The sequence below is a fragment of the Phascolarctos cinereus genome, unplaced genomic scaffold, assembly GCF_003287225.1.
Source record: "Phascolarctos cinereus isolate Bilbo 61053 unplaced genomic scaffold, phaCin_HiC Scaffold_2;HRSCAF=192, whole genome shotgun sequence".
Taxonomy (NCBI): domain Eukaryota; kingdom Metazoa; phylum Chordata; class Mammalia; order Diprotodontia; family Phascolarctidae; genus Phascolarctos; species Phascolarctos cinereus.
In genome coordinates, this window is record NW_027555625.1 from 51,100,898 (window position 1) to 51,123,640 (window position 22,743).

Here is a 22,743-nt window from a genome sequence, read left to right on the forward strand (position 1 = left end):
AATTATGAGTTGTTTGAGCCACGCATGAATTCCTTAACTAATGTGACCTGGTCACAGGTGTTCCCTACATATATGCTCTCCATGTGTATTACCTGGTCATCTGTGCTCTCTGAATATGTCTCCTCCAAATAGTGGACACTAGCTCCTAAACTGTAGGTGCTCCACAGAGTTCTGTCCTGGGACCTCTTCTCTTCTCCCTTCACACTACTTCACTTAGCGATCTCACCAGTTCCCATGGATTTCATTACCATCTTTCTCCCGATGATTCTCAAATCGACCTTCCTTGCCCTAAACTCTCTGTTGACCTCCAATCTCACATCTCCAACTGCGTTTTAGACATCTCAAACCCAATGTCCAGTAGACATCTTAAACCAAACCCATCAAAAAGAGAATTTATCATCTTTCCCCCTAACCCCTCCCCTTCTCCTACCTTCTCTATTGTAGAGGGCAATATCATCCTCCCAGCCCCTCAGACTCACAACCTAGGGTCATCTTGGACTCCTCATGATCTCTCCCCTCCCACATCCACGCTGTTGCCAATGCCTGTCAATTTCACCTTTGTGGCATCTCTCAAACACACCCCTTTCTCTCCTCTGACACTGTCCCTATCGTGGTACAGGTGCTCATCACATAATGCCTGGACTACTGTCATAGCTGCTGGTGAGTCTGCCTGCCCCAAGCCTCTCCCCACTCCAATCCATCCTACATTTGGCCGCTAAAGTGACCTTCCTAAAGCATAGGTCTGATCATGTCATAAACTCCAGTGGCTTCCAATCACCTCCAGGATCAAATACAAAATCCTCTGTCTGGCATTCAAAGCCCTTCATTGCCTAATCTCCTCCTACCTTTCCAATCTTCTTATACCTTACTCTCTGCCACAGCGACATTAGCCTCACTGCTTTTCCAGGAACCAGACAGTCCATCTCCTGGTTCTGGCCATTTTCTCTGGCTGTCCCCCATGCCTAGAATGCTTTCCCTCATCATCTCTACCTCCTGGCTTCCCTGGCTTCCTTCAAGTCCCATCTAAAATCTCACCTACTATAGGAAGCCTTTCTCAATGCCCTTTAATTCTAATACCTTCCCTCTGTTAATTATTTCCATATATTATATGTGTGTGTGTGTATATATATATATATATATGTATGTGTGTATATATGTGTGTATGTATATGCGTATGTGCATGTATATGTGTGCATGTATGTATGTGTATTTATTGGCTTGTTGTCTCCTCCATTAGAATGTGAGCTCCTTGAGGGCAGGGACTATCTTTTGCCTATTTTTGTATCCGCAGTTTTTAGCACAGTGCCTGGCAATACAATACAAGAGGCATTTAATACGTGTTTATTGACTGTAACCTGTGGGAAAAGATATCCCATGTTTGCACGTAGGAATCTTTGTCTGTAAATTCATTTTCTATGTGGTTTGATTAAATGTCTTTTATTTTAAATTAATTTCTCTTGGCTGGCTGGTAAAAGTCAACACATTCGTTGGGGGCTCGTGAACTATAGTTTATGAATGGCATTATGTTGAATCAAGGAACAATTTTCTGAGGCACCTACAGATGAGTGTGAGTATCCTGTATGTTGTATTTAAAGTAAATGGGAAATAAAGCCTCCTAACATAGAACAGAACTAAGATCCCCAGAAATAAACTACAAACTCAAAGAATCAGAGTGCTTAGAGATGGAAGGATCATAGAAATCATTTAAGAGATCATTTTATAGGAAACTGGGGAAACTGAGGCCTGGAGAAGCAGGGCAACCTCTCTGAGGTCCTCCAGTTACTTATTGGCAGAGCGTGGACTCAAACACAAGCTTTCTGATCCCATTTGTCTCTTCCTTAAGTCTTAAGACTTTCTGAGTCTTCAGTTACCTGATTTTCTCTTCACAGACTGCACGTATAAAATCCTGGACGTGAGGCTGGGTAAAATGTTTATCATAATAATCCATCAATTTAGAATAAATGGTAGGCACTGCCATGAAAACATTGATCCGTGGCTTTTCAGAGCTTAGAAACTTTTCCCAAACCTAGAAAGGAAAGGCAGAAAATTATCTAAATAAGAACGAGAATAAAATGATCAAATTACACAGACATCACTACTCCCCAACTTTTAAGCTTTTCCTTAAGCATGAAAATCCTAATAAGCGTATTCCTTCCAAAACATGGTAGCTCATTTGAAAATAGTCAAATAATCACTTCATATATCATTGAAATGGGTCAGTCTATACTAAACCAATAATTAGCATTTGACTCTGATGACTATGGAGGGTCAAAGGTTAGTCTTTGTTGTTTGTAAGGAAAATACCAACAGATATGAAATCAATCTGGTTTTTTTTTAGAGGGTTAGGGGACTTTATTTAGATTAACACCATTACTATCTCCCTGCTGTGGCTGAGCAGACAAGAAACATGTGTTTGGCAGAAGCCAGCCAGAATGAAATTCATTGGAATGCCTATATAATTATAAAACAGTTGCAATCTACATACCAGAATGAAGAGCAGTAATTTACTGAAATGTATATAATATGTGTGTGTGCGCATACATAATACATGCACATAGGCAAAGACATGCACATGTATATATACACAAACATATGCATACACATAAACATATACATTGACATATACATTCATATGCATGTATGTATATTCAAGCTTGGATTCAATATAACAAAGTATTATAGGTACAACTCAATACAGAGAACGGATACTTTCCTGAAAATCCAGAGCAGAATTTCCAAATGTTACATCCTAGTCTCCTGACTTATGTAAAGAAATTAGGAGGCATGTCAACATTTGATGGTCCGTTAGGATCTGCTTCTGCGCAGTATAGGTAATTCTCTACCACCAAAGGGGCTGACTTCCCAAGCAATACTAGTATTGTCTCTCACTCTTCATTAAAAACACACCCCATGCTGAAAACCGAAAATTAATTAATTCATTAATTGATTAAGGAAAGAAATAAAGTAAAAACTCCACATCCAGAGCGAGTCCAAAAAGGAAAGTTTCCAGGTCACCAAATGATTGCTTCAGAGTCACTGAACTTTTCTTAGCACGTGTTTTCTCATAGTCCAGTAGTTCTAAGACCACCGAATCAGATGAAGAATTGTGGGTAAAAGAGCCAGTGGCAAGCAAACCAATACCAGAACCAGAACGTTTCAGAACCAACGAGGGCTCCCTTGCTGGCGAACTCAATAAAGCCTTCTTGGTTCCCAAACTTTCTTGTTCTCGTATAGATTTTTTCCAGCATCGACAATTTTACCCACAAGATAGTATAGACGTTATTTAGCCTTTCAGTCTGGCTAGTTTACCCAGCATCATCACTTTGCCCCTTAGTGAACATGTGATTGACATCCCTTTTTCATTCCTTCTCTATGCTCAAACTACTCCTTTCCTCAAAGGATCACCACTTCTAGAATTTGGGTGAGTAGGTGGGGGTTGATTTTTTTACCTTCTCTTCTCGATGCCCCCCCCCACTCCACAGTGGACATGCCCTAACACCACCTTCGCCCACGCCCAGCTAGAGTGGAAGGTGAGGGTATGGGAAAAAAAACAACCACAAAATGGAAATTTCTCAAAGGTGAACAAGTGATTTTCCTTCACAGTCACCTTGTTGGCTGGTTGTTCTCCTACTTTCCCCCCAATCCTTCTCCCTGGCTCATTTTCATTACTTTCTACTTCAGTGAAGCCCCCACCTTCTCCCTCTCTTCCTCACTTGCTTTGTCTTTCCTTCCACTGCCTGAGAACAATCAGCTCTCTTTTGAAATGTTGTCACCCTTAACACAGGAAGACACATTTAACAAAGGCACGTCCCCTGTGGGAGGGGGAGCTCTGAAATTTGGCTCCTTTCCTCGCTCTCCTCATCAAGGGATTGTTTCCTGCCACCAAGGTTCTGTAAAGAGGATGCATAAAAGGCACAGGCTTAAATCGTACCACGGATCATGCACTGAATTATGATAGGGATTATTTTTCCTATAGATGACTCCCATGCAGGGAGGAAAAGGAAAGGAAGGCATCAGCTATGGGAGAAATCAAACCAGACCAATGAAAGTAATTGGAGGCTCCCACTCTGGATGACCTTTGGGCCAGATGAGGGGCCCTCCTCTGAGCTGACCTGCTTCGGGGGAGCATGCCTCTGAGCAGGTAAACACAAAAAGGCAAAGATGAAACTGAGAGGAAGGGGAAAAAAAGTGACTGGGATTTCATATTTTACCTATAAGCAGAAGAAGTCAGCTCTCCTCTGGAAAGGTTGAATAAAGCAGATCTGTGAGGCTTTCCTAGTTCAGTAATACAAAAAAAAAATGTAGACACATCCTTTGCCTTTGTTTGCTTCCCATCAATCAATTCATCTTCAATAACTTCAAGGATCATGGAAAAATCAACAGGCAGAGATGACAGGACCCACATTTTATCTATGAGACTGCGAGCTCTTTGAAGGTAGGGGCTGTTTTCACCTTTCTTGGTATCCCCAATGTTTAGCTCACTGCCTGACACACAATAGGTACTTAAGAAGAGTTATACTAAGATATGATGCCAGAGGAAATAGGGACCCTTGCATGGACTAAACGCAAATTTCTTTTTAAATGAACTAGGTTTTCTAAATTAGCCCCCTAACTTGGAAAATATTGAAGCATCAGGTAAGAATACACCCCCACATTCCAACTTGTACCACTGATGAAAGCTAATTTGGCGTTAAATAATCAATAATAATGATAACAATTATTGTAGTAAGAAGAATTCCAACATTTAGAAAGTGCCTTCATTCAAACAATCCTATGTGGTACAGAATACAAGAAGTGTGATTATCTGAACTTTACAGATGAGGACAGCGAAGCTCTGAGAGATTAAATAATTGGCTTGTGATCATACCATGAGTAACCATCAGAGCCAGATTTTGAAGCCAGGTAGCCGAACACCAAATTCAATGTTCTTTCTACTATTCCCTGCCGCCACAACTGTGCCTCTTTGACAGAAACAAAAGAAAAGGATTAGGTCAAATCAGAGGTTGGCAAACGGTTTTTAATCAGCCAATCACAATAAACACTTATTAAGGCCCCACTATGTGCCAGGCACTGTGCTAAATGCAGGGGACACAAAAAGAGGCAAAAGACAGTCCCACCCTCAAGGAGCTCACAGAATAAAAATGTAAAAACCATTCTTAGCTTGCAGAAGATCCTGGGCCAAATCATGCGTTTTCCATGCATCTGGAGTTTATTCAAAAGTAGGTTTACAAAGCTCTTTTAAGGAACTGCACCACAAGTTTTTAAATAATGTGTTGCTATCTTAATAATATAACCTCCTAACAGAAACCAAAATTTGTTGCAACTTGGCATAAATGTTCTAATGATGACCAAGGAAGACACATCCATGATGCTCCCGTCTCCCTCTTTAAAAAATTCATACCTTCCCTTGCCTGAAAATATCCCCTCCACAAGGTCAAAGAGCTGATAAATTTCTGCAGTAAAAACATGCCCCTCCTTTGCAAATGAACCCCCTCCTCAGAGATTCCCTGTGAATTCTCTGTAAAAGACTTGGAAGAGATGTCTTTTTGTCTCTCTGTTTTCTTAGGGATAGCCTTGCTAATTTCAGAGGCTCCTCTCCATTCTGGCTCCATGGAAATGCATTTTTTGGGCACAGCCACACCCAAAGTCCATCTAGGAACCATGATTTGCAAGGGGAGGAAGTGCTTTCATTGCTAAAATCACCAAGCCTGGATGTTTTTAAGCATAAAAATAGAACCACAGCATTTACTTCACCAGTCTAAAGAAATAGAATTTTAATTAATAACCTCATTTCAAAGTGTCTAGGGAAATAGCCATTTTTTAACTAAGGATGTATCAGGCTTCAAAGTTCTAAAGACCCCAACAAAATACCAATAGAATGACTGACTCATATGGAGAGTCTGTGTTCTCCATCTTTTACCCTTACAACATTCAAGAGAACACAAGAAAGATCCCCAAGGACAGGAGTGGACCTTCTGTAGCAAGCTTATGGAAAGATATGAATCAGTCAGTTAGTCAATAAACATTTTTTAAGAGTCTACCATGTGTCAGGCACTGAGGATACAAAAAAAGGGAGATGACAGTTCCTGCTCTCAAGGTGCTTACAATCTAATAAGACATGCAAACAACTATAAACAAACAAAATGCAGACGGGATAAATTACAGATAATCAACAGAGGGAAAGCTCTAGTATCAAGGCAGATCAGGAAAGGCTTCTTGTAACAAGGTGGTATTTAAGTTGAAATTTGAAGGAAGACAAGACAAGAGACAGATGGGAAGGAAGAGAATTCCAGGCATGGGGACAGCCAGCAAAAATGTCTGGAGTTAGGCGATGTATCTTGTACAAGAAACAGCAAGGAGAATAGTGTTACTGGATTACGGAGTACATAGGTGTTGCGGGGTGAGTTAAGGTATAAGCTGAAGGGGTGAGGGTGAAGTTGTAAGAAGATTGGAAAAGTGGGGGGACAAGTTATAAAGGACTTGGAATGCCAGAGAATTTAATATTTGATCCTCAAGGTGTGAGGGAGTCACCAGAGTTTACTGAGTGGGACAGGGTGTGTGCATGACATGGTCAGACCTGCCCTTTAGATCGCTTTGACAGCTGAGTGGAGGATGGACTGCAATGGGGAGAGACCTGTGTGGAGGCTATGATATGCATCACTGGAGGAAATACCCAAATGGCTAACAGATGTACTGTGGGTACTGTAATATAATACAACAGTAATTAAACTTGTAAACTTACTCTCTGACCAAGCCTTGCAGATAGGGTGCCAGACTTCATAGGATGTGGATTTCATTGCAGCTGCAATAAAAGCCTGACACAAAGATGAGTCTTGTTTCATGGGTGCTAGTTTTGCTTCTGACACTAGTTTGATATAAGGGGTCCCACAGTACCTTGCCTTTACGTTTTTGCATTTCACAAGGAAGCTCATTAAACTTTGTTTTATGTTATCTCCCATATCTGCTCTTAAGACTGCCATAAGACAGGCAAAGGGCAGATATCAAAGTTGAATTAATTTTCCCAGGGTCATCTGGGAGTTCAGTCACTAAAGAAACTGAGGACTAATTCAGGTCATCTGTCCTTCACTCAGTGCCCAATCCCCTAGAAACGGTTCCCTCTCAATGAAATGCCCCAAATCCAAAGAAATCAAGGAGTGGAATGACCTGAGGCAATTAATTGATCCTGGACTTTGGATAACCTAATAAGTCACCAGATTTTGCTTTTCAAAATATGACATCACTAGTGGCTTTCCTCTGGTTTAGAGCAGCACAATTTATCTCTCCTGGTCTATTCTCCTGCCTGTCACTGTCAACTCATCAATCACAAGCACAGAAAATTGACAACCCATCATTCTGTTTTTATTATTTTGTTCTCTTTGGCTGGATAATATGCTGAAACCCAGGGGCTCTAAAAACAGCTAAATGCAACAATGGACTTCTGGTCATCCAATAATACCATGGTAGGGCTTTTTTTAGGTTTGGGTTTTGTATTTAAGGTATATCAATCATATGCAAGATACTGTATGACCAATGAACACTGGAAGAACCACGATCTAATGTGCCCTTGAACTTGACTGTAGACTTCAAGGACTAATCCTATTGAGTTATGGTTGTCAGTTCAATGTTTCAGAAAAAAAGGCAAACCACTCCCACAGGCCTTCATATAAATGGCAGCAGCCCCTTCTAAACCTAAATGCAGCTATTAACTAAAATCCCATTTTCTGGGGAGAAGCAAATGTTCCCGGTTACTCTATACTTAACTGGTACCGTTATATAGCTGTAGGGATGACAGGTAGTCATCAAACAAACAAACAAACAAACAAAAACCATCACCACAGTTTAGTTGGAAATCCTACTCCCTAGTTAGAGATGTCTAAAATTAGAAAGTCTTAGTTGAATATGTGCAAAGAGCTTCTTAAGCAACTATGAGAGCCAGTGAGCTTAGAAACCAGTTTCTGCATTTGTCTTAATGGCTTCCCAACAATTCTCTCTGGTACTTTTAGCCTCATTTGAGATACAGGATTTCTAGTAACCATGCTGCAAAATAGTTATGTTGGTCCATGACTGATTCAGAAAGACGATCACTAATGAATCACCAATGTGACTCCTGGCAGTGTCTTTGTGTATTACGTGGAAATCAAAATACTGATTCAGCCCACTTACGTCTGCTTAGCTTGTTGTATTTAATGGTCTATCACACAAAATTATAAAAGCATAGGCACAAATAAGCCACAATGGTAAAAACAGGATTATTTGGCCAAGAAGAAGAAAAAAAAAACATTGATAGGAATTTAGTTGACATTAAAAAATGATGAAGACAACAGTAAAAATTAATCAGTCCTTGCTTTCCTTCTGTTTTATAATATGAGTACAAGAGAATTTACAATGAAATTAATGGACAGAAAAATTTAGGCTGCATGTGCAATTCACTGCGGCAGGAGGTCATTGAGTGGATGGAAATTTTTATTTCTCTAAAAGGATGGTAACTTCATAACTATTAACAGTACCTAAAGTTAAGACTGGAAAAAGATTAGTATGATCAATCACTGCACATCTGGGTGTAAGCCAACTACTGTCCCGTCCAAGGAGAGAAAGATGCTCCCTGAGAGTCCAAAGTCTTCTTTAGGCACTAACACATCAGCCACTGGCTAGTGCTGGAAGAAGGATACAATACTCCTCGGACCTGGCATCTGGCACAGTCTTTGGTTTCCCTGAAAAGTAACTTTCTGACGTTCCAATGACCAGCACTGTGCATTTCTTATTGTAAACTCCTGAATTCATCATGCATTTGTGAGTTTCATTTAGCTTGGTTTCTAAGTTTATTCGTGTGCTCACAGGCGCATTGGAATCAATTTTACGAGTTCTAACACACAGGCTGCTTCTGTGATTACCTTTGCCAGGTGTCTGTCAAAAGTAGTTTTCCATAAAAATTGGGACACTAGTGCACTGTTGGTGAAATGGCAAACCGATCCAACCATTCTGGAGGGCAGTTTGGAACCATGCCTAAGGAGCTATAAAATTGGGCATACCCTTTAATCCAACAATACTGTTACTAGTCTGTATCCCAAAGAGATCATAAAAACGGCAAAAGGATCGATATGCACAAAAATTTATAGCTGCTCTTTTTGTGGTGGCCAAGAATTGGAAGTTGAGGGGATGCCCATCCACTGGGGAATGGCTGAACAAGCTGTGGTATATGAATGTAATGGAATACTATTGTGCTATAAGAAATGATGAGCAGGCTGACTTCAGAAAAACCTGGAAAGACTTACATGAACTGATGCTGAGTGAAGTGAGCAGAACCAAGAGAACATTGTACACAATAACAGCAACAGTGTGCGGTGACTGACTTTGGTAGACTTAGCTCTTCTCAGCAATGCAAGGATCTAAGACAACTCCAAAAGACTCGAGATGGAAAAAGCTATCCACACTCAGAGAAAGAACTATGGAATCTGAATGTAGATTGACATATACTGTTTGCTTTCCTTCTCTTTTGTTGTTTTGTTTTATTTCTTCTTTCTCGTGGTTCCTCACATTAGTTCTAATACTTTCATACATCATGACTGATGTGAAAATGTGTTTAATATGAACGTATAAGTAGAGCCTATATCAGATTGCATGCTGTCTTGGGGAGGGGGAAGGAGAGGGAGGAGGAGAAAATTTGAAACTCAAAATCTTATGGAAGTGAATGTTGAAAACTAAAAATGAATAAATAAATTGTTTAATAGAAAAAAAAAAAGAAATGACGAACAGGACAATTTGAGAAAAACCCAGACTTACAGGAAATGATACAAAGTGAAACGAGCAGAACCAGGAAAACATTATACATAGTAACATCAATATTGTATGATAATCAATTATGAATGACTTAGTTATTCTCAGCAATATAATGATCCAAGCCAATACCAAAGGACAAATGAAGGATGAAAAATGCTATCCAGAGAATTGAGGAAGTCTGAATGTAGATGGAGGCATACTATTTTTCATTTAATTTTTTTCATGGTTTTTTTTTTGGTTTGTGTTTTCTTTCACAACATGAATAATATAGAAATATGTTTTGCATGATTGCACATGTATAACATTTATCAGACTGCTTACTGTCTGAGGGAAAGGGGGAGGAGGAAAGGAGAGAGAGAATTTGGAATTCAAATTTTTAAAAAACCAATTAAAATTGTTTCTACATATAATTGGGAAAATATAAAATATTTTTTAAAAAATAACTTTAAAAAGTGGATCTGGGGGAAAGGACACCAAGATCGAGAAGTGACAGGAAGCAAGGTGGCCAAGCTCCCATTCATAAAATCCTCCAAAGTGAACTAGAAAATGCGCCAGGCCAAACTGTGATAAGAAAAGGCCACAATGAGTCCTTTTTTGGCCCAGGTCAGCAGAGAGAGATGAACAGAATCTGCTGACACTGGGGACAGGTTTGGAGTAGTTCCACTGGCAGGTGGAACGTTCCACTTCCCACGGAAAGGCTATGCGCCCAGGGCAACAGGTGGTGCCAGACCCGTACTGGGGCATCCCCAGACCGATATGAGGTAACTGTGACCAGCACAGGGGCCACATGGCAATTTTGTTGCCCACTGCCCAGGTCTGGGTCACAGATCCAGGACAGACTGAGAAGTGGACCTTTACATAGGGGTAGCATTCCTGGACCGGGAGGGCTTGGGCAGTAGGAGGAAGTTCAGAAGCAAGCAGCAGTCATTCAGCTCAGACCCCCAGGGACAGAACAAGATCTCAGTTCCATGCAGCATCTAGCTCAAAGAGCAGAGGAATAACCAAGGGAGGGATCTCAGACAAGGGGAAGGGGTGGGAGAGCGTGTCATTCTGTTACCCTGAACCAACAGAGCTTTCCAGCCGGCTGATGGGGCTGAGTCCAGCTGGATCTGCTCTTGCTCAGACCCAAACCCAGGTCTGGAACTTGTAGAGTTCAGGCCCAGGGAAGCAGAGCCAGAATTTCCTCTCAATCAGACCATTTTGCAGCTCCCCAGCCTATCCGTGAGATCTTGGAATAACACAACACTCCTCACCCAAAGAAAGTAAGCAACAAGAGCAGCTCCGACCTTCATTCCAGAAGTGCCACAGAGCCCAGCCTTAATATTAAATTCAAGTTCAATCAAGAAGGAGGCAAGAAGAAAGGGCAAACAAAGAAAGAACCCCACCACAACAAGTTTTTCTGTTATCAGGGATACTCAAGACACAAAAGTTGGGTATAAGGAGGCCACAGCACTTTTCTGATAGGGACTGTAAGGGTTATTAACAAAGAAACAAGTGATCCTAAAAGGGAGTTGGCCCATTATACGGGAAAAGGTAGGACAACAAATAGTTAGCCTGACTGCTTCACTGGTACTATGAATTGTTTTTTTTTTTAAGCCTAGAGGAAGGTCTCTACTGTACCGGGTGAATTTTCTGTGGAGAACATATAGGAGAACATGGAAGTGAACCCCACAGGATGAAAAGGCATAGATGAGCTGTGATCTGAAGGAGGCAATGTCCACAACATTAAGATGGGAGATCTGCTGAAACACTGTACTATTCTTGTGGACAAGATAGAAAAATGTGATGAATCCACCAGGGAGTCACGAATGGATCAATGTCACCTTCAAGGTGACCTTCTCTCTACTGGAACATCCCAACCTTGGCCTGACTACTTCTCAACATGAACATGATGCTCCAGTCAATGTTATCACCATCACCATCTAAAATTTATGTGCTGTAAGAGCAACTTCAATGGGCATTTATTAAGCACTAAAAATCAAAACAAAACAAAACAAAAAAACCAACAACAAACCCACTACATAAAAATGTGCTAAGTAACAAACTCTTAAAATGAGAAGGCTGGTGAAAGGGACCAAAGAACCAAAAGGAAACACTGTGATGGGGGGAGACAGCAACCAAACTGATTTGAAAAAAAAGGTCCTTCTAACGCAAACAAAAAAAAATGTTTTCTTAATTCCAAATTCCACTCACTTGGTTTCTACCAGGAGTGCAGCACCTAAAGAAAAGACAAACAAACACTTTCCTTTCAAATGGATTGCTGAGTCTGGTACCAAAGACAAGTTCAGAAGAGGTTGAGAAAAATCAGTCTGTAGACAGCCTGACCAATCTCAAGATCAAGACCACTGAGAGATCGGGGTGAGGAGGGAATGTGACTGAAGTGAAAAATCACAGTGAAAATGACAAACAGTAACATTTGCCATTGAGTTTACATCTAAAAGGCAGCAGAAAATAAAAGCAAATTGGAAGGAAGCAATGATCCCATCAGAATTGGCTCCAACCTGCGCAGAGGCAATCTGAAGGCATCTCCCATGCAACCAGGAGATCAAATCAGCCAAATGATATTGGCAAAACAATTTCATTGCACAAAAATGAACTCTCTTGGTCTGTTCAAGTGAAAATTGGTTTCAACTTTGCTGAAAATCACTAAGGAAGATGTTGATCTTTGTCAAATAACCCACAGCAGGAATCCTACAACAGCCAAGAAATGCTACCATGCAGCAACAGAGACGAGGTAGAAGACTCGCTTTTCGATGAGAATTCACTAGAAAGCAGGTAATGGAACATTCTGGGGACCAAGTTAGATAACAAGATTGAGCGCTCTAAATAACTGCCTGAGTGGATATTATAGTAGCAGCTCTTATTTACTGCCATGTTCAAATTATTTTTCATTCCTAAATTAACATAGGGGAAACACCTCCCCCCCCCTCCTTTCCTTAAGTGGCAGTTTTACTAATAAGCAGCTAGAAGGTGTAGTGGATAAGGCACTGGATTTGAAGTTAAGAAGACACAAGTTCAAATCTGAACTGATACTTACTAGCTGTGTGACCCTGGCAAATCACTTAACCTCTGTCTGTTTCCTTATCTGTAAAATAGAGATAATAGAGGTAATAATAACACTTACATTCCAGGGTAGTTGTAAGAATAAAATGAGATAGTATATGTCAAGTGCTTTGTAAATTTTAAAACAATATACAACAGCTAGCTAGCTATTGTTACTAATATGGGCTAAGCTGTGTTCTTACTCCACTCAAGCCTTTCCTTATTATTACTTATGCATAGGAATGGTCATGTCACACCTCTTCTTGAAAATCTTCAGTAGCTCCCCTACTATCTTCTGAACAAAGTTCAAGTCTTTTGGCTTGCCATTTAAAGCTTCTTCACAAACTGGTCCCACTTTATCTCTTACGATGTGAAACCTGAAACTTTTTGCTCACCTTGTCTCTGGTTTCAATCATTTATTCATTAGTGCTCTACGATGGTCTCTCTGCATCCAGTCAGTTGGTCAATAAAGATTTATTTAGTGCCTACTATGTGCCTGGCACTGTGCGAGACCGTGGGGATACAAAAAGAGGCAAAAGAAAGTCCCTGTCTTCAAGGAGCTTACAATAAGATCAGGAAGACAACAAGCAAACAAATAGGCACAAACAAGCTATGTGCCGGAGAAATAAGAAATAATTAAAGAGGGAAAGCACTCTCATTAAGTGGGCGGGGGAAGGCCTCCTGCAGAAGGCAAGATCTTATGTGGGGTGTAAGGAAAGCTGGGGGATCAGTGGTGGGAACAGAGGAGGGAGAACATTCGAGGGATGGGATAGAGCTAGAGAAAATGCCCAAAGATTCCATGCGATGTTAAATTGATCTCAGCTAACCTCATCTCACATTATTTCCCTCCTTGCACTTCAGATTCTGAATAAATTACTCTCTGTCCCCCAAATATGTCCTGCTCTTTCTCATTCCTATGTCTTTACTCATGCAGGTCTCCATTGGTAGAATGTCTTTCCTTTCCATTGTCCTTATAGAATTCCCCTCCTGTAAAGCCCAACTCATGTGGCCCCTCCTTCATGAATGTACCGTGATGGTCTTTTTACCCTCCAACCTCTTGTACACTTTAATGCATGCAGCAACTATTCCCACACTTGGAATGGATCCATCCATCCATCTGTGGGAGCGTGCTTTCCCCTTACTAGACCATAAGCTTCAAAAGGGCAGGGCTTATGTCTTTTCTAAACTTGGTGTCTCCCCCATCACCTAGCACAGTGCTCTGAATGCTCTGAAAACATTATTGAATGTTTGTTGAAATGAACTACATTGAAAACCAGCACGCTATTGTGGGAAGGGCACTTAGCATAATTTGAGCCCCAGTGATATGACCTAACACAAGCTACCTAACTCTTCTGAGCCTCAGTTTCCTTCTCTGTAAACTGAGAATTGGATTAGATCATTTCTCAGGTCCCTTCCAGCTCTAAATCTTATTAATTGGTATTAATAAAAATAAATTGACAAATTAAATAAATCCTGTGAAATTAATTGAATTGAAAACTGGCTCACAGACGTGGAAGGCTCTCTCTGTCTCTCTCTGTCTCTCTCTGTCTCTCTCTCTCTCTCTCTCTCTCTCTCTCTCTCTCTCTCTCTCGTTCTCTCTCTCTCTCTGTCTCTCTTCTAGATTTCAAAAATTCTGCTTTTTTCAAGGAAACAACACTGTTTGTTAAGAGGTCATGTAGGATCTTGGGCTTGTATTCAACTCAGCCGTAAGACGGAATCAATTTTCAGGAAATCACAAGATCTAGAGGAATCCCAGATATGCAGGAATTCTAGCAGACTGCCCAACACTGGCAAACACACAGAAGAGAATGGTAGAGTTTCTACACCGCCCTATTAAATTTATTTTTCTATTCACATGGGAACCAAGTCTCCATGTGGTGCTCAAAGAACTCTGCTCTCTCTTAAATGATGGAAATCCCAGTGGTTAGCTCAACACAAGCTGTTCTCAGCAATGTGGGAGACAGAAACAGTCCTTTCTTCAAAAGGAAATCAGGTCATCAGTGGCTTCATTCTTGTGTCTGTTAGAACCTGAAACTGTTTGTGCTCCCCATGACTTGGGTTTTCATCATATATTCATCAGCGTTACTTGATGGTCCCTCTGCGTTCCAGACTGGAGCTTTTAAATCCTTACTATGCTACAGGCATGCTGAAAGAGAAGCAAGTGCTTTCCCTGGGACCTGGAAATATAAATGCACATGACAGGCTCTGGCTTTCATTTTTTATTTTATACCCACACATCAAAAGACATTACTTTGGAAAGAATGCTAAGGGCTAAAGACAGATTTACAGAGAAGCAAAACTATCACTTGTTTGAGTCAAGGTTTGCAAGAAATTATCAAACCCAATCCATTCATCTATTACCTACCCTTCCTCCAAATTTCCTTTTTTGAGTTTTTACTGAATTATCTCACAATCAAGCCACAGACAATTAGCTCAACATTGCCTGGAAACAGTATCCAGTGTTGTTATGGCTAATAAATCCAGGGGTTGGGATTCTTACTTCTGGAAGGATAACAAATGCTTCTCAGTGGAAGGAACTGATTCTTTCTTCAGCAATGCTCTGGTAGACATGAGAACCAATGTAAGATCTGGCACCCAAAACACAAATTCAGTATTTCATCTTATAACATCCCTTTATTCCACATCAGGATTCTTCACATGGTCAGTATCCCAACCAGAACAAAAACCATAAAACAAAACAACAACAAAAAATCTTAAAGGAGGCCCAGACAAAAAGTGAATACACCAACTGCGGCCCACCTGAATGGTAGATAGTGTAGCTTGGTGGAAATGGCACAAGATTTCAAAGGAGAGCACCTGGTTTTGAATTTCAGTTCTGTTACCTATGTGACCGTGGTTACTAATGTGTGGCTTTATGGAAAATCACTTCACTGCTTAGGGCCTCAGTTTCTCCATCTGTAAAATGAGGTGAGACTAGTTGACCTCCAAGTTCCCTTTCATCCCTAAACTCTACACTCCTATATTGGAAACAGCCATTCAAATTTCAACATGGAAACAAAGCACATTTATTGACCACCCTTCAAGACACAGGCTCTCAGATGACTTCCTAGATATATTCGACAGGCCCTTGGTTTCCAAAGAAACAAAAAGAAACAACTTGGGAGTAAAATTTCTAAAATTTCAATTTCATATGGGTAATACAAGAATTATAATAATAGCCAATTAGGCAGTGTGGAATAATGGGCAGAAGGCAGGAAATGGAGTGAAGAAGACCTGAGTACAAATCACAGCTCTGACACTCACTAGGCATGTGTCCCTTCACCTCTCTGACCTGAAGACATTCCAAAGTCCCTACCTAACAGGACTCTTCTGAGGCTCAAGTGACATGTTGCATATAAAGTACTTTGCCTGCTTTCAAGTGCTATGCAAATGCCAGTCAGGGCTATTATCAGGCATACTGAATGATATGAACCCTTAAAGTTAACGAGAATCTTTTTGTACTCTGGCTCACACAGAAATCAGATAGGACTATAATTAGTGGCAAGGAAGGTAAGATCTCTCTCTCTCTCTCTCTCTCTCTCTCTCTCTCTCTCTCTCTCTCTCACACACACACACACACACACACACACACACACTCTCTCTCTCTCTCTCTCTCTCTCTCTCTCTCTCTCTCTCTCTCTCTCTCTACCACACAAATTTTCCAGCTGCTGCAACTTCACTATCAACACTGAAAAACTGATAGGATATATGTCCTCCCTCCCTCCCTCTTTCCCTTCCTCTCCTCCTCCTCCTTCTTTGCCTCCTTCTCCTCCCTGCTTCTTTCCTTTCCCTCCCTTCTTCCCTTCTGATCTCTCTCTGTCTCTCTTCCCTCTCTCTCTCTCCCTCCTTTCTCCCTGTTTCTTCTTTTTCCTCCTTTTCCCTCTCTCTTCTCCAAAACAGGAATGAAGCTCATAAGCAGGAATAGGGTGAGTGACTAAGGAAAATCTTTCCAGTCAAGGTGTTTACTACAGGTGCTTGGTGAATACACGTACCTCACTTCACAGTACAGACATGTTCTGGAAAATTGTGTGCAAATCAAATTATATTTTTAAAGTATGAAGACAGCTGGCTGTTTAAAGGAATCCTACAGGGAATCGCTTTGCAAAATGAAGAGTAAATAAGCACCATACAACTTATCCCTTATATAAATCCAGATGGCAAGTCTAGGCCTACTTCTTTGATATTTCGCTGGATCCATGACCTCATTAACAGGGGCACTTTTCTTCCACTACTGCATACTGCCAACCTTCAGGGCCTTCTCATTCTGAAAGAGTCTTATCTGTGTATTTCCATCCTACTTCTATGGATGATCCACTTACTTAAGGGTGTTTGATATTTTGTAGATACATACACAAATATGTAAGCAAGGCCCAAATGGAAAAGGGATCCCTGAGAGTGAGGTTCAGCAGAAACTACTATTGCATGGGTGATACTGTGCTGATTGCATCAAGCCTTAGAATACTACTGAGCTTCCACAATGAAATCCATGATTATTCAAAAGAAATCAATGTAATACTCTCTGTTGGAATAATGAATGAATAAGCATTTATTAAGCACTTACTATATGTGAACAACCCTGAGGGTCTTTCCCTCCTGGTTTGATTTTTTTTTTTTTGATTTGATTAAAGGGGCCAGCCCTTGACTCACTCCTTAAAGAGGCCTATTCACTGAATGGGTGTTGCCTCACTCCAAGTGAGAACTTGAGAAGACCTTAGCTTGAAAAAGGCCATGGTCTCCAACTATATCGGGCCATCTCCAGTTGTCTTGATCTATATGTCACCACTGGACCTAGATGGCTCTGGAGAAGAAAGTGAGGCTGATGACTTTCCACAGCCTTTCCTCACTCAAATCCAAGTCAATTGCAAGTCATGTCATTAACTCCCTGATGTCATGGTCCTCTTTGAGAACAATGAAGGACAAACACAACAACATGTGAACAATTGAATAACCATTTATTAAGCACTTACTACATGTGAGTGAATAAGCATTTATTAAGCATTTACTACATGTGAATGAATAAGCATTTATTAAGCACTTACTACATGTGAATGATTGAATAAGCATTTATTAAGTACTTACTACATGTGAATAAGCATTTATTAAGCACTTACTACATGTGAATGAATAAGCATTTATTAAGCACTTACTATATATGAATGATTGAATAAGCATTTATTGAGCATTTACTATATCTGTCAAGCGCTATGCTAGGCACTGGAGATACAAAGACATTTGCAGCCCTTAAAGAGTTCATATTTTAATTAGAGGAAGACAAGATATATAGGGGAGTGGTAACCATGGAGGGGAGGAGAAAGGCTATTGGTGAGGCTATTGAGCAGATGGCCTGTGGATTAGAAAGTAAAAAATTAAATGAATGAAAACTAAATATCTATTCTCCAGACTATTGACAGGCAGCTGGAGGGCCAGCCTATTGAATTCATATATGCATCAGTACATATACTTGTGACAGGCAGTGTAAGTGAACAATGAGTTAAGCACAGAATTGAAAAGGAGGAAGAAAGTTTGCTGGATTGCTCTTGGGAAAATGGACAGTGCTTTTAATGATTCCCCTACTGCTCCCCAGTGCAAAGACCCAACTTCTCAACATAAATGTTCTCTGCATAATGCTGAACAGTTGAGAGTTGTACAGCATCACAATCTCTAAAGAATCATGGTGCTGGTGATGCAAAGGTCAGTGAAGCTAGGAGCGGGGGCTGTGAGAAGGCTACAGTGGATTGCCAGCGATCAAGAAATCATAGAAGAAAATTCACTGAGACGTATGATTTGTGAATGACAGCAGGCTGATCAGGGAGTAAGAGCAAAAGACAACAGAGAGACTGAGTGTTCCCCATAAAATTTAACATGACCAGACACTCTGTGGAGGCTCTAGAGAACATGGATAAAAATAACACCAGATGGTCAATGACATGTATGGATAGTCCTCAAGATTTCTGGTCAAGATAGAGACCTGAAGAGAGGCAAGCCACCCAGCTCCCACACAACTACTCCAGTAAAAACTTGAAATTCCTAACAGGCCGAATAATGATCAAGAAATCCACTGAGAAACTGCGATGATTTCTTCCACCCCAGAATTATACAAAAAGCCGGTCAGAAATCCACGGGCAATAGGAAAGGGGGCTACCAGTAATGCCAGCCCCAGCCTCAGCGCAGGCATATAAGCTGGCAGCTTCCCAGAGAAACCAGAGCCAAACCAGAAACACACATAGCCTGGAGAGATCTGTGTCTGGAGGCAGCAAGAGGCCAGGAAACCCCATCCAGCATGCCTCAGGAAGGTCAGAAAGCCCCACAAATAGTGGGGAATATAGAAGCATTCAGGAAGTAGCACTGACCAGTACAGTACAGCAGCACTTAGGGACAGCTGAGGGGCGCTAAGGTCCATAGCACTCCGTCCTCAGATGCCACAGAAGGCCCTGAAGATCCAATAACATAGTTTTTAGGGAGTTCAAAGATTCCTAAGTTACCTCTCCTTGATCCATTGTCTAGGTCAGTTGTTTTTTATATTAGATGTCATATTTTCTTCTACTTTTTTTTCAATCTTTTGATTTTATTCTAATATTTCTTGCTGCCTCTTGGAGTCATTGATTTGTGTTTGTTCAATTTTAGTTTTCAGGGAGCTCATTTCTTGGATATGGCTTATCACACCTATTCTAAATTATTTCTTCTTCTTCCTTCTTCCAAGGCTTTTATTTAATTTTTAAAATCTCCTGCTTCATCTCTTCAAAGTATTCATGTAATATGTGGAAATAATTTTTTTCCCTTTGAATCTGTCCCTTCAGTTGTTACAAGTTCCTCAGTTGGGGCTTTGTGCGCAGGTCAGGATCTGCCCCCTTGCTGGGCTTTTGGTAAGGTAATCAACTCTGTGTTGTCTGGCCCTGGGTGTAGTGGGTTTCTGAATCTAAACCTCTCCCCGAGCCTCTAACCCCAGGGTTGTACAAATCTTAAGGAGCCTCATAAATGCTTATTATTGTTATTGTTATTATTATCATTAATTATTTTGACTGAATTTGGAGGATCTTGCCATGTTCCTTATTAAATTATTCTACTTCATCCTTTGCAATTAATGCTGGCACACTATTGTCATTATCTTTGTGGTAGTGTGTTTACTTGAGGCCTGCAAGAGAAGGCAAGCTGGTATCCCAAAGAAACAACAATTCCTATTACCTGAAAGTGCATGATTAAATCAACTCTGCCAACTCATTTGATCTCTTTCTTGAGGAGAACCAGTGGCTCATCCTTCCCCTTCACTGAAGGGTGGAAAAGCTGAAAATGGAAACTTCTTGATGTCTTCCAATTTCACATCTAGTGAGAAATTCAATTTGTATGCTGTTTAGTTTCTCTATTGGCATAGCAGTGTACCTATTTATTGGTCACTGGACAAAAATCTTAAGTTGTAGGTGATCTAAAAATGATGTGAAAAACTTTCCTCCTCTGGTAGAAAGGTGGAAGACCAAAGGCCCAATAGAATGTTGTATAGATGATCAGATTCACTAGCTATGTAGGTTGGTTTCTCTTTAGTGTTTTCCTTACTACATGGGAGGATTCTTTGGGAATGAGGTTTATTGAAAAGAGATTGCAATATTAAGACAAAAAAACAATTAACCCATTGATTTGGGAACAGCTAAACAAATGGTGGCGTATGAACATAATGGAATATTACTTTACCGTAAGAAATGACCAACATGATGAATACGCAGAGGCATGGAAAGACTTAGATGCACTGATACAAAGTGAAGCAAACACATCCAGGAAAACAATGTACATAACGACTACAACAAAGACATCAATAATTTTTTTTCAATTTGTAAAATAACAAAAAGCATTAATAATTTTTTTTATTAATTTAAACTGTGTGATTCTTAGCCTTCTCTGCACTATTTTCTTCTAGTATTCCATTCTCTGTCATGGCCAACCTTCTTGTGGTGAGCCTCACCATTTTCAGCTAAGCTGATCCTCCAGACAAGCAGAAAGTCATAGATAGATTCACAGATTTAGAACTGGAAGGGACCTCTAAGATAATCTGTCTAATTTCTTAATGTTACAGATGAAGAAACTGAGACCTGGAGAAGAGATATGATTTGCCCAATTTTCTACATAGCTAGCAAGTTGCAAAGCCAGGATTCAAACCTAGGTCCTTGATTCTAAAGTCCCTTTATATCATGCCCATGCCTTCTACCAGACCCATACTCAGTCTCCCTAACTTGGTAGAAACCACCCTAACTTGTGTTCTACGAGTGCAGCCTTCATGAACCCTGGGTCACCTCCATAGCCAGGCAGGTATTAGGGTAGCACTTCCATGGGGATCTGTTCAAAGCAACAACAGACGGCTTCAGAGGAGCTGCCTCTCACCTTTTATGAGAAAGTATTTCTGAAAGAGTTATGTGATAAACAACAACTGCCCTTGCCCTATCACAGGTGTGTTCTAAGGGTAGCCTTGTTTGTCCTAGAACAAAATCTTTTTATTACTAGGATCTGAATCCTAAGGACACTAATTTTATGATGACAGACTAAAGACACATACAGATTCATGCCGGTTAGCAGGAAATGTAATCCTACTAAAGTATAGTATAAAGTATGTATAAAGTATACTAGGTGATGAGATGGGATCAAGAAAAGCTTCAGACCAAAATGAAATGGGGTGAATTTGGCTTCCAGCACGGGCTGGGAAGGGAGCTATCGGTTGTCCACTTAAGTCCAAGGGTGTTGGGGCATAAAACCCAGAGGAAGAAAGAATGGGTCAATACGGCAGGGGTAGAAGAATAGAGTGGACAACAGCATGGACTGGGAGGCCAGCCAGAAAGGACTCTGCCTGTGGGAGGACTCCTGCTAAGTCAATTAGCTGGCCTGGGAAGTAAACCAATTAGAAATGATCAACTAGGGTTGCATCTTAAGCACTACCAGGCTGAACACTTGTAATTTACCTTCCTGCACCTCATTTGCATTCCCCAATTCTTCCCATTGCAGTAAAGAAGCTTTTGCACTCTGAATCTTTGACTAAGGATATAGAATTTCAATTCTTGTACCTAAGTGAGACTCCAAGAGAGGACAAAGGCACTGCTGGGCCATGGTCCAGACTTAAAAGAGGAGAAAACGCTCAGTCTCGAGTGGCAGAAAAGGAACTAATCGTGAGGAGCTTCAGTCAGAGGAGGTTCCATCATGGAGAGTCAGCTGTGGACTCCACCTTCCTGAGAGCCAAAGCTCTCTGACAATAAGACTCGAAGGGCTTACAAAGTGTTTATAATGTTGCTTTTCAGCCACATCCAACTCTTTGTGACTCCATTTGGGTTTTCTTGGTAAAAATACTGAGGGGTTTGCCATTTCCTTCTCCAGCTCATTTGACAGATGAGGAACCAGAAGCAAATAGGGTTAAGTGACTTGCCCAGGGTCACACGGTTGGTAAGTGTCTGAGGGCAGATTTGCACTCAGGAAGACGAGTCTTCCTGACTCCAGTCCAGTACTCTTATTTACTAGCTGCCCATAAGGGTCCAGAAAGCAGTAGGTTTTAATTGCCAGCCCTTTTACTTTGCCCTCACACAGGGCCACCATCGCATTGGCACCATCTCACAAAGTGCCTCTTTCTATCCTGAATTGCATTGGCTCTCCCTAAGATGTTCCTAAAGGCCACATCTATGTACTTTAACTTCAATGGATTTGTGAAATCAATGTGAGAACTCCCTCCAATCAGTGCAAATCACAGCTCATGCATTCTTCATCCTGTATAAAGTTTGTTCATGTCTTTTCACAAAGCTCCCAAGCACAGACAAGATAACAAAACTACAAGTTCTTACACTACGTATATGATGTGCCCAAGTCTACAGAGATCACACAGTTCATTCTCAAGAAATGTTTAGGTTGTACCCATTCCTATTAAAAACAATGGAGAACATGGGAATAAAGGGAGCATTC

The 22,743-nt window shown here is 40.8% G+C and overlaps 1 protein-coding gene across 2 annotated transcripts in view; it reads right to left on the reverse strand.

Annotated features, from left to right (window-relative positions):
* Positions 1 to 22,743, reverse strand: part of ACSF3 (acyl-CoA synthetase family member 3) — a 234,265-nt gene that overhangs the window by 163,194 nt on the left and 48,328 nt on the right. For both annotated transcript variants that reach the window (XM_020989140.2, XM_020989142.2), the window contains exon 4: positions 1,872 to 2,026. In XM_020989140.2, coding sequence (XP_020844799.1) covers positions 1,872 to 2,026 — 155 coding nt within the window. The remainder of the gene's footprint in view (positions 1 to 1,871; positions 2,027 to 22,743) is intronic.